Source organism: Amblyomma mixtum, chromosome 3 (assembly GCF_055824585.1).
Source record: "Amblyomma mixtum isolate Tamu chromosome 3, ASM5582458v1, whole genome shotgun sequence".
NCBI lineage: Eukaryota > Metazoa > Arthropoda > Arachnida > Ixodida > Ixodidae > Amblyomma > Amblyomma mixtum.
In genome coordinates, this window is record NC_143014.1 from 132,805,982 (window position 1) to 132,818,782 (window position 12,801).

The 12,801-nt window shown below is 46.0% G+C and overlaps 1 protein-coding gene across 4 annotated transcripts in view; it reads left to right on the forward strand.

Moving 5' to 3' along the window:
- The window catches only part of Atf6 (bZIP_ATF6 domain-containing protein ATf6), a 47,890-nt gene that overhangs the window by 6,300 nt on the left and 28,789 nt on the right, over positions 1-12,801 (forward strand). For 2 of the 4 annotated variants that reach the window (XM_089581205.1, XM_089581207.1), the window contains exons 2-3: positions 5,843-5,889; positions 11,921-12,061. In XM_089581205.1, the coding sequence (XP_089437331.1) occupies positions 12,008-12,061 (54 nt within the window). In that variant the 5' untranslated portion in view covers positions 5,843-5,889; positions 11,921-12,007. Of the gene's footprint in view, positions 1-941; positions 1,385-5,842; positions 5,890-11,920; positions 12,062-12,801 lie in introns of those variants that run through there. The other 2 variants (XM_089581204.1, XM_089581203.1) reach the window with 2 other exon arrangements.

Here is a 12,801-nt window from a genome sequence, read left to right on the forward strand (position 1 = left end):
TACCCACGACGGGGGATTGGCCAGGGTTCAGTGGAAGGTAAATTGATGCCAAGCTAATGGATTATCTTTTGTTGCCAAGCTAATGATTTAACTTTGGGTATGTATTCCGAGGAATTAACGATGGAATTATAAATTAAAAAGAAATTTTGGGAAAAAATGAATGGGAAAAATAAACGGGCATAAAGATTACAGAATTGAATACAAGAAAGATTCTGAATGATTTTGCAATGCGGAAATTCTGGATACTATTAGCAAGGGAACCTGCCGGTAGCAATTATGTAGTTGTGGAGGAAATCGCAAACTTGATGCAATGCGAAACCTCTGGCGCTAGCACCGAAGGAGAGAAGAAGCGGAACCGACAAAGTGAGTCCCATTCGAGAAATTGGAATTTCGAGATACGTCCTTCTCTGAAGTGCCAACCTCCGGCCGTAGAGTAGGAAATGCTCCAATGTTTCCACCTCTCCACAAGTCGCACAAAGTTTTGTGGGACTGAACCCGCATCTACATAAAGATTTAAGCGGGGGATTCTGCACCGCATGAGCGTCATCGCAACCTCACAATGCCGGGATTTACATGCACGAACCTTCCATGGGTACGTGAGATGTTGGTAGTCAACAGTAGAGAGCAAGGGATCGTTGCACAGAGTGGTAATATACTGAAAGCGCTGAAAGCGAGACATTTCGAAAAGGATGAGATTAGGGACGCTACAGGCGACCGGTGCATTGAGAGCAGATTTTGCTAAGAAGTCTGCTGCATCGTTTTGAAAAACACCACAGTGACCTGGGATCTAAACGAAGCGCATCTCACCCAACCAGGAATGAAATACTTTAATGAGCGGCTCTATAGATCGTCCCGTTTAGACTCCAGCGCCAACAAAACAGAGAGGCAATCTGAGAGGAATATCACCTGGGAGACACTGGGGGGAATCTTTTAAGCAGCCAGCCCAAGAGCCATAAACTCCGCTAGAAATATGGGAGTGTAATCCGGGACCAAATAACTCCAAGAGAGATCCTCAGAAAAAGTGCCAACGGCTGCGTTCTGGCCAGCCCCGGAACGCCTTGAGGTTTTTTTTCTAGATGAGCTAGTGGTGATGATGATAGGAATAGGGTGCGATCTTAGCGCCGCCACAGGCTAGCGCAGGAGACAGAATCGAATCAGGGTCGTCCATGTTTCGGCTGCTCTGCCGCTTGTTGGCTGCTCATCGTCACCGGTGGTCGTCAATAGAATGCTGCGTTCTGCGTTGGCCTTACTGAGTATTTAGGATAGAATTGAACAATGGACGTCGAACTTTTCGCCTTGGCTGGAAGCGCGATGGAAATCAAACAGGAAATCGACCGGAGTTTCATCGCGGACAACACATTTTCTCAGGAAGACTACAATTACAGTAAGTCACACCCACTGCTCTTTTTCTCTAGATTTGCTTTTTGACTGCTCTGAACGCCGTTTCCAGGAACAAAAATACAAAAAGGTGAATGTTTTATGATCAGTCCTTTCGAATTCCGCTCAAGAAACGGCCGCTTTCGCCGGTGTCTCTCTGTTCACGCCGGCACTGTTACCACGTTGCTAAGAGACGCGCACCTTGCTGGCGGCAGTGTGTTTTCAGTTTCACCGGTTCAGTGGCACAGACCTGAGCGATAAAAACATGTCCATCGCGAACCGGCTGGCCGACAGGGATCGCCTGTGGTGTTTCTCTTTCATTTTATCTTTTCGTCGTTTCTGTTGATGTGTAGCCGCGGTGAAGAAATAAAGAACACTTGTCGCGCGTCTCGCTCGCGCGCAGCTACTTTTGCTTCCGCTTATCATTTTATTCTGAAGGCCGCTCGACGTGTGCGTTCAGTTGGCAATGAGCTTGCTTGCATTGAACCTGCAGCTGTCATTCGTTTCGTGGCTTTTGTGCTGAATTCAAAGCAGTAATGGAAAAAAAAGTACGCCGAAGCAAGAATAGAAAATAACAACAGTGTACGTTTTCATTGTGCACGGATTGCCGTTTTTCCTGGGCTCGCTTTCACCGTTTGTGAACGAGACGCGGCGGTGCTTACGTTGCACGGAATGTTGCATTTTCTGGCATTCTGAAGGTCGCAGTCGCGAAGTTGATGCGCGTGCAGCGACTCACGCGACGCTAATAACGCTGCCGTTCGATTTTGCTATAGCTCACGTGTGATCAGAACAGTCGTTGTTACAGCAGCGCATTCCACGTCGCAGTTTCTCTTGAGGTAATTGTCGTACGCGTTCAAGCTGCATCTTTTCGCAGTAGTCGAAACGGCTTTTGTCTTTTTCTCGTGTATTTATGGCTTGAAGACGGGCGTTTCGGTCTGCCGCGAAGTTGCGACATGTTTTTTCCGCATTTGCGTCTACTATCTTGCGTTCACGTTGTGTTTAGGACGTGAATATTTTGCTGCTTGCTCGAGAAGAGCAGTTTTCAGTTTATCTGAGAGCAAGTTTGTTTGGCGTGTGCCGACGCAGACATGCCAATGTGCCGGCCTGTTCGAATGTAAGAAGGAGCACATTCGATTTGATTTTAATGCCACGAAAGTGCTTCTGAAGCACTTATGGTTGGCTTCCTTAGAAAATTTTGTTTTTAAGTAAGGAGCTTACTTAATTTAATCTTAGTTATGAAAACCATCGTTTTTACATCGCGCGCATCATAAGCGCTTGTGTGTGTGTTCTCTTCCGTTCTGTCTTCAGCGCTGTTCAATCGGTACCAACCAGCCCGACAAAGCCCTCTTCTTGAATGCATTGGTTTCCATGTGTCCAAACGTCTGATCACGACAGCGACTTGCATTTGTAAACTTTTTTTTTTTTTTTACCATTGTTTTAGTGTACCGCTTGGAACATTCAGTGTGATGTGCCCTGGTGGCCAGTTTCCACTTGCTGAAAAAAAAAAAAACTGATATGTCCCGTTCTTTTTATGGTTTTTCGATGCATAGACCAGTTGAGCATTGGTGTTCGTATAATTAAATCATATTTTGCTTTTAGCATTTCCAAGATATTGGCATTCGAAAGAAGTTGTTTCCGTTTGCATTACAAGTGTTTTAAATGTGGAGCTTTTGTTTGTAGTATCTTTTTGTGCTGATTTTGGAAACTTCCCACTGGCTTTTCGTTTGTTATTGTTTCGTGCAATATTTATTGTTTCACGGGGATTAAAGTTAACAGTGCAGCCTTTGGTATAATATGTGCTGGGTCTTCGGTGGTCAATTTTTCCACAATCGCCCAGTACGGTATATTGCTTCTGCAACTTTCACATTCTAATTTGTGGCCTATATATTCTTATAACCAGTAAGTGTCAATTAATAAGGAGGACTTTTTAAAAAGGTTAGTTTATTATTTTTGAAGACTTATTCAGCTTTTAATGATTGATACTTCCTAATACTTGCTTTGCATGTTTTTCTCATTGCTGGCATTTATTTGACTCGGTAGAATGAGTAGACAAAGCATCAACTATCACAAGAAAATGCCTTTTCGTAATAAGAGTTGTTCACATCTCATTTTTCGGTTGATTCTAGAGGCTCGTGTACTGTGCGATGTCAGTGCACGTTAAAGAACCCCAGGTGGTCGAAATTTCCGGAGCCCTTCACTACGGCGTCCCTCATAGCCTCAGTCGCTTTGGGACGTTAAACCCCATAAACCAAAACCATTTTTCGGTTGAAAGCTTTGCCAGCTCTTGCAATAAAAGTGCTGTAAACAGAACGGTGTTGTCATTGGCAGTTCTTTGTAGAGAGCCATACACAATGCATGCACTCTGAAGGCTTTCAAGAGGTAGCAAGACAGCTGTCTTGCTACCTCTAGCCATTGCTGTTGAATTAATATTTTTTGTTGACGATTGTGAACGGAGGGATAATGTCAGCGTGAGGAGATGGTCGATGTCTGGCTGTGTAAGCCGTTCTCTTCAGTGTTGTTCTGTGCATGCATGCACCAGACAGGTTGCACCTTGTAAACACAAGTCATCTTACAGAATGTGCTGACAGCACTTGTGTAAATTTAACTAGTCTGTGACTGGCATTTTCTGACATTCTTTTGCCATTGATTCTGTTCTCTCTACTCCGACAACATCACTTGAGAATAATTGGGTGGTAGGGAGATTTGACAGCAATTAGGTATCTTGTCTTACAAAGACCAGATGCCTGGTTACTCATGGACTGTTTGCTATACTCCGAAGTAAGCCTTCCTTTGTTGTGAATGGCGGCTGAGCGGATGCTTACGGCAGAAATTAGATGCAGAGCTGAAGACGCCTGGCACAAGGGTAATGCACGTTCTCCCTGCTTGCACCTGCCATGTGTTGCAAGCTGCTGTGGAGGGATTAAGTGCAGCTCTGCGAAGCTATTCCTCAACTCTGCTTATCAAGCATGTATGTGTGAGGCTTGTGGTAGAAGACTACACCACTGAATTTAACTTCTGTTGCAAAGGTGCTTTGGTCTGCCTTGGTGAAGGGGTGTTTATCGAGGAACTCTTGAGTCTGCATTTCTGTCGTGGACCCATTGATCGCTTGCCTTGTCTGGAACCTTTCCTTTCAGAGTAACTATATGTATTGGTGATACAGTGTAGTATGCAATGCTTCCTTTGTGCTTCATAGAACTGCTTCTCATTTCTGTAGGCATTCTTTATTACTGCTTGATTTTTAATGATTCACTGTTACAACCACCCTATTTTGCACCAGTTTGTTTTATGCTGCGGTTACACCTTGCACCTCCATTTTTGGGCTGCTTGCTTTGTCTGGGAGGAAAATCAGCTTCCTCTGAACTTTTATGGTCAGCACGTTTCTGTCGCTGTTGTTACCTGGTGTTATATTTTTATACTAGATTGATTTTTAACTTTTATTTCCATGAAGTGCTCACCTGCCTTGGTCGCTCCGTTGCTGCAGCATTCAGCTACTGATCACGAGGTGGTGTGTTTGATGTGGTCATGTCGGTTGCATATTGCTAGAGGCAAAATGCAAATATGCCTGTCTATTGAGATTTCAGTACACATTCAGGGACATGCAATGGTCTAAATTTATCTCGAATCTCTCATTAATTAATGATAAAATATGGACTTCCTACAAATGCTGGTGAAAAATATTAAGCAGAAAATGACTTTTCCCTCTAAGATTTGCTTCAGGCAGATTTAAAAAGGAAAATGTTATTTCTTGGGGAAGTTGATTAAACCATTTGGCTCTCTGAGAAATATTTAGGGTAGGACAAGACTTTATTCTGAAGAGGGGTAGTATGAATCGCCCAACTTTTATGGACTCATTATCTCGCAGAATTGCATGTAGAAATATGCATGATTGTGAGTTACATTTTTGTAGGCATGTTCAGATGGAGCTTTCCTTTGATAAATGGTTTAAAAATCTAATTCAATGAGGTGGTAGCAAAGTTCTGACAACTTTGTTTGTTTTAAATATTAGTCCATGTAATTTTGGACATCACTGGCATTATTTTGCAAGTCAGAGGGTGGAATGGTAAACTTTACTCTGCACGCTTTGTAGTCTGGTACAGGCTCAGCAGTGCAGTGGAACAGTATGACCTAAAAGTCACTGTGTAGTCATTGAAATCTCTTTTCATGAGGTTGATTAGGTGGCTTTGGCACGAACTGTGCCCATAGTCTGTGCCTATAATGTGTTCCATTGTGTGGTGCATAATGTGCAGTTTGATTGGTCATTGAAAAGGCATTGCTGTGAGCACTTTCAGTTTAATTCACAGTTTATTGTGCAGCTAATGGACCTTCACATTCCTGTGGTTACTTATTTATTGGAATGAATGCATTTATGTGGAGTTTTTCTTTTTTCTGCATTAAGTAGTGACATAAGGCTGTGTTGCAATATATAAAGGCAAGATTGTGTTCTTGCTTACTTCCTTAATTGCAGTTTTCAAGGACGCAAGTGACGACGACATTTATGATCGCATCCTTCATGTGAGTACATGTAATTTATTTTTTAGATGAAGTCAAGTCTGCGGCCTGTAAAATGTGACTTTGTGTAGAATTTTCGGTACTGCATGACTCAGTGGAACATGAAGATGTGAAAGTTCTACATTTGAGGCAAAGTGTATATGTAGTAGACATATCCATACAAAAACATGCATACACATTTCCGTGAGGCATCAGTGGTCGTGAAAATAACATCTTACTTTAAGGCTTGTACATTTAGTTCTCAGCTTTGGCTTTACAAAACTGCAGAAATGCATGAGAAGTTTAAGCTTGTGGGGTGGCATGTTTTGAAGGAATGTTCACAGAAGTTGCTGTTATCCCTTGTAGTTATGTTAGTGACACTCTGCCCTTTATATGGTTATTTTTGGATAAGCCTGCATTCTTACTATTCCCAGATTGTTTTCCAGCAAGGCCAGTTAGAAACTCAAGGCCAGGTGTTCTCTGGATTTAGACTAAAGTTGAATGTGAATTAGATAAACCAGGTTAATAGTATATGTTGTGAAAGGGCTCATGGTGGGCTTTTAGTTGCTGTAGGCTCTTTTCAAAACTTCATAGTCAACTTCCCTGCACAGCAAAGACCGCTTTACCATGCCAATGTGGCCCATCCATAGGGCAGATGTTAGGTGTGTAGCACTGAAGATTTTTATGACCACGTGTGGTTTCTGCATGCACCGGCCGTGCAGTGGCTAGTGAGCTGCATGTAATCCCTCGGTTGAGAATGCAGTGCGGGGCTGCAGGGAGGTCATGTGTCACAGCATGCACCAGCTGAAAATTGGGTGGACAGACCTGTGCTTGCCACCTGCATTGCAACTGCAAGGGCATGCAGAAAAAATGGCCGCATTATTCTGGCTCTATAACTCTCCAGTTCTGCATCTTATTTGCGCCTCTATGACAGGCCACACCATTGGCATCTTCTCAGGGGACCCATTGTTGCCTGAAAGTGATAGTTTTGGCAAAACCATTTGTATTGTGATCCATGTTGCAACTGTGAGTTCTGGCTTGTGTGTTCCAAGTTTAGTGGCCCAGCATTGGTGTCAAATGCACTCGACTTTGTCATAACATCATGTGTGCATCGTATCAACCATTTAAGTACAGTGCTATCTTTTCAGCATAATACTTGTGTTGCTCCTTGCAGGTATATTTAATAATGGCAGCTGTTGGTGCATTAGCAGTACAGTGCAGTTCTTGAGTACGTTTTATTTGCTATGGGGGCTCATTCTCTATTCCATATTTCATTCAGGAGCTCAGTAAAAATTTGCGGGTTGAATTCTGGCCATATTGACCACATAACAGCCGCCGCGGTGGCTCAGTGGCTATGGTGCTCAGCTGCTGTCCCGAAAGACGCGGGTTTGATCCCGGCCGCGGCGGCTGAATTTCTTTGGAGGAGAAATTCGAGGCCCGTGTACTGTGCGATGTCAGTGCACGTTAAAGAACCCCAGGTGGTCGAAATTTCTGGAGCCCTCCACTACGGCGTCTCTCATAGCCTTAGTCGCTTTGGGACGTTAAACCCCCATAAACCAAACCAAACCAACCACATAACAATGGAGGCAAAATACTAGAATGCTGTCGCTCAGAAGTTTTTTGATCATGCTAAGCAAGCGTGCATAGTGGATATTAATCTGGAGCCATTTAGTGTGGCATGCCTCATATCCCACATTGACATGTAAAAATCTATTCTCATCCTAGAACAGGTTCGGCACACAGCTGTCCTTAAAGAGGGGTTTAGTTATCCAGCAGTGTGTGAAGGACTGTGTACGGGAGGCCTAGGCATGGCCCAAAAGAACTCTCCACCGACTAACACCAGAGACACTGTGTCTTTCTCAAAATTATCGCCCTGCTCCGTCAGCGAAGGCGGTTGTGTAGAATGCAGCGGGCGCAACACAAAGACGTGCGAAATAGCCAGAGGGCAAAAGAGGAGAGGCCGCGCGCGGAGCCCTGCGCGACCACACGCATCCCTGCGGCCCGTTTTGCAGCGCGTCCCCAACTCCCCCCCCCTTTGGCACAGAGACAGGCACGTTTGTGCGTTTGTGTGTGCGCGCATGCACGCCTGCAGACGGCCTTGTTGCGAGGGACGGTCTGTGGACTCGGAGGAGGCTGGGAGTTGGGTCTTTATTAAGGGAAGTTAACCCAAAAGAAAAGAGGGCCCCATGCCCTTGGAAAACAGACTGTCTCCCCGGGCAGCTGCTCTCTTCCGCTACTGAAGGAGGACTCCCTTTGTCCGTTGACGGCCAAGTTTTCGAATGCCCTGATCACGTGTCCAAGCCGCGGTTCTTGGAAGAGACCACCCCGGGTTCCGATGCGAGAAGAGAGAGGACAGCCGTGACCCTCATAAATATGTCAACTTCGAGAGGAGTGCGTCTTCGGCTGAGCAATGAGCCCCGCGTTCGCGAAGAGGCCGGCACCCTGCGGCGCCGAGGGTAGGCCGGGACGCTCGCGGCAAAAACAGTTTCCCGGAATTCGCGGGCCCACTGGCCTGCATTGTCTTGCAGCGCGACGGCCTTACTAATGGCTCGAGGTGGCGAGGGAGGCCGGCAAGGTTGTGAAGGACTGTGTACGGGAGGCCTAGGCATGGCCCAAAAGAACTCTCCACCGACTAACACCAGAGACACTGTGTCTTTCTCAAAATTATCGCCCTGCTCCGTCAGCGAAGGCGGTTGTGTAGAATGCAGCGGGCGCAACACAAAGACGTGCGAAATAGCCAGAGGGCAAAAGAGGAGAGGCCGCGCGCGGAGCCCTGCGCGACCACACGCATCCCTGCGGCCCGTTTTGCAGCGCGTCCCCAACTCCCCCCCCCTTTGGCACAGAGACAGGCACGTTTGTGCGTTTGTGTGTGCGCGCATGCACGCCTGCAGACGGCCTTGTTGCGAGGGACGGTCTGTGGACTCGGAGGAGGCTGGGAGTTGGGTCTTTATTAAGGGAAGTTAACCCAAAAGAAAAGAGGGCCCCATGCCCTTGGAAAACAGACTGTCTCCCCGGGCAGCTGCTCTCTTCCGCTACTGAAGGAGGACTCCCTTTGTCCGTTGACGGCCAAGTTTTCGAATGCCCTGATCACGTGTCCAAGCCGCGGTTCTTGGAAGAGACCACCCCGGGTTCCGATGCGAGAAGAGAGAGGACAGCCGTGACCCTCATAAATATGTCAACTTCGAGAGGAGTGCGTCTTCGGCTGAGCAATGAGCCCCGCGTTCGCGAAGAGGCCGGCACCCTGCGGCGCCGAGGGTAGGCCGGGACGCTCGCGGCAAAAACAGTTTCCCGGAATTCGCGGGCCCACTGGCCTGCATTGTCTTGCAGCGCGACGGCCTTACTAATGGCTCGAGGTGGCGGGAGAGGCCGGCAAGTTAGCACCAAGAGGGCTCCCAGCAGAGGAGGCGAGGAGGACACCGAAGGATAGAAAGGGAGTCCTCAGAGAGACGCGTTGGGGACAGAGACAAAAGACAGAACGAAGGGGAGAACGGGCAGAGACGGGCGAGGTGGACGGAAGCAGATCGCGCTGGTCTGGAGTCGGTGAGGCCGGACCCGAGGGCATCCGTTGCAAACTGACCGCCAGCCGAGACGCTCAAGAAGCCGGACGCCACAACCCGTCAGAGGACCGCCAGCCGAGACGCCCAAGAAGCCGGACGCCACCACCCGTCAGAGTACCGCCAGCTGAGACGCCCAAGAAGCCTGACGCCACAACCCGTCACAGTCACCGAAACGTGGGACCGCCACCAGGCTGAGCGCCACCCCCGCCAGAGCAGCCGAGAGCGAGGCAGCGGTGACAGCGATGAGCGGAAGACAGCGGTGAGCGGAACTCCCAGTTTCACCTTCAGGCAGAGTGAGAATAAATTAGGTTGATTCGGAGGCGTTGTGTGTTGGCTCATTTCTCCTCGCTTCAGCAGAACCCGTAGATAGCAACAAAACAACTGTGTTGCATTGTGACTGACCCCCGACAGGCGGGAACGTCACAAGTGTTACCTACCCCTTCTGTCATGTGAGAGCCTAGTTTGTACTCTTCATGGCAAACTCGGGGGTTTGGGAAAAAAGAGGAAAAGAAGGGAAGCATATTACTTTGGCTGAGACCGCCGTGCATGCACTTTCGAGTTTTCATACGATTGTTCATTATTCGGTGTCATTTACAGCGATACTTTTTTTTTTTTTAAGACATTGCTGAGTAGCCCTCAGTAGCTTCTTGTAGCTTGGAAACTTATCACTTGATGATATGCTAGCCGCCACAGTGGCTTAGTGGTTATGGCGCTTGGCTGCTGACACATAAGATGCGGGTTCAATCCCGGCCGTGGCGGTCGAATTTCGATAGAGGCAAAATTGCAAAGGCCTGTGTACTGTGCGATGCCAGCGCACGTTGCAGAACACCAGGTGGTCGAAATTTCCGGAGCCCTTCACTACTGTGTCCCTCATAGCCCGAGTCGCTTTGGGACGGTAAACCTCATAAGTCATAAGCCATAAAAACACTTTTTGCGAGTAGCAACCGGACTGCTGCTTATGTGATATATGGCCTGCTTATGTGGCTTATATTTTTATAGCATGTCTGCTGTCTGCATTTTATGAGCAAGAGAATTGACTGCATTGTACAGTTTGGTGACACCATTACTGTTCTGTCTACATAGCATATTGCCTCTATGCAACTGATATACAGGTTAACATGAGCCATAGGTTTAAACAAAAGCTAGTACATTTTGCAAGAATGAGACTGCGGTAGCATTGCTAGTAATCGTCTGGTTTAGCCAGAAGTACTGTTATTTTTACTCAGTAAAGATCATTTACTTTGGAAGCAATAAAAATGTTGCACAGCAAACAAACTTTAAATAGTGCATTTCTCATATGATAGCATCATTGTTTCTTTTTTTATGCTCTGAATTAAGCATGAAAATTCTGAAGTTACTACTGTTCTGTGGCTATTCAAATTTGATTGCCATGGCGCAATGTCAGGTGTGAAATATTCAGAACAGGCACTTATATTGTGTAATCTTTGAAATCATGTGGTTTGTTCTGACCAAGGGAAAAATTGGTCAGTGAAGCTGATATTACAAAAGTTGTAGCTGGCATTTGCAATTTTTTGGCCTGCATTAGAGTTTCTGCAAGTCTCCAGCATATCAAATGTTAGTTTTTAGTAATTAGAGAGAATCCACTTTGTTAAATGACTAGATAGCCGTGAAGTAAAAAAATTAGCAGTGGTTTAACCATTGCTGAACCTGGTTAGAGAGCAAAAGCTGTGGTGTATCGGGCAGCTAGAAGTGGCTTGTCGTCTGTGACTTTGAGTGCATTCTGGACAACTTCAGTACTTACTTAATTGGAACATCTGTAATTTATGCGCTCATAATTAAATTATTCATGAATGCCTCTGTACATAACTCGAAGATACATCCCTAAGACATCTGTGCAGTCACTAGACACGTGCCATCTGCTGGACCATTGCCGTACATTGCGTGTTGGGGTTTCAGTGGGTGCCACATGATGGCGCTACGACTGCACGCAATGCACGAAGAGAGTTCACCGGAAACGTACTTCACTGCTTGCTTAATTGAGATATTTGTTATTTACAGGCTCATAATTAAATTATTCATGCATGCCTCAGTACATATCTCGAAGATACGTTTCTTAGACATGTGGGCATTCACTAGACGTGCCTGCATTCACTTTCAAGAGTCGAACAGTCGTGGCGGAGTGGGAGGATCCCCACCTTCCCACCCAGGTTCGATTCCCACGTACACCACAATTTTCTTCTATTTTTTTTTTATTAATTGAGGCCGCTTACCTTCAGTGTTTGTACGCGAGAAGTGGAGCTTTCACTCCAAAATACTTCTTTTGCTAGGTGACTGCTAACAGTACTGCTTCAATTTCGTCATGCGGCATGTGCCAGTTTCTTTAAACCAAATGGCACACTTTACTTCACACACACACCCTATATATAATGTATTGCTGTGCCTGGTTTGTGCCAAAGTAAACACAATATTTTGGTACTGCCATTTATGTTCTGTGCACTGTAGAGCTGCACCCATATCCGTATTACTTGTCAATGCAGTCCTCTGCGGCTGGTGTGGATGGCTCACAGAACATTGAAAAAGCCTTCTGCGTAGAGGAGTGTAGTTTTACCTCAACTGGCGTCAAAATGGAAGTGGAGACTACACGCACCTATCCGGACCCAAACACCTTTCTTAATAATGTAAGTTTGTTTCCCGTTGTATGGGCAGGTGTTTGGTGCTACTGCATGTGGAGCTTGATATTGATGAGAGGCGTTAACCCATGCGGTTTCACCAGAATCATATTACTGCATGAGCTGAGTTGAGAGAAGGAAGCTGGGGGAGGAGTACTGCTGAGAGGTTTTCTTTTGCTGGTTTTTCTTCATTTAAGAACATGCCGTGATTGTAGCTTTCATTTCCTTGCATAAGGCCTGGCAGTTTGAAAGCTGACTTTTTGAGTTTCATGAAGGCTTGTTATTCGCACAGATCCATCTTAATAACACTAGCTGATGCAAAGCCACATGCAAGCAATACCCACAATGTGAGCCCAATTGCATTAATTTCTTGTTAATTGGTGAATTCAAAGCCACATGCAAGCAATACCCACAATGTGAGCCCAATTGCATTAATTTCTTGTTAATTGGTGAATTTCTAAATTCACCAATTAACAAAATATTAATGCAGTTTGGCTCACATTGTGGGTATTGCTTGCATGTGACTTTGCATCAGCTAGTGTTAGTTATTAAGATGGATTTGTGTGGTACGCGAGTATGTGGGCTAGCTGGTCCCATGATGAGAAGAGAGCATGAGAGGCTGGATTCATGTAACAGACTCAATTAACAAGGCGGATTGAGTTGCAGTTTGCAGTCCAAAGCTGTTCCTGAACGGTAGCATTGAACTACTGTTAACCTTATCTTATTTGGAAGGAAAGTGAGAGTTAGTC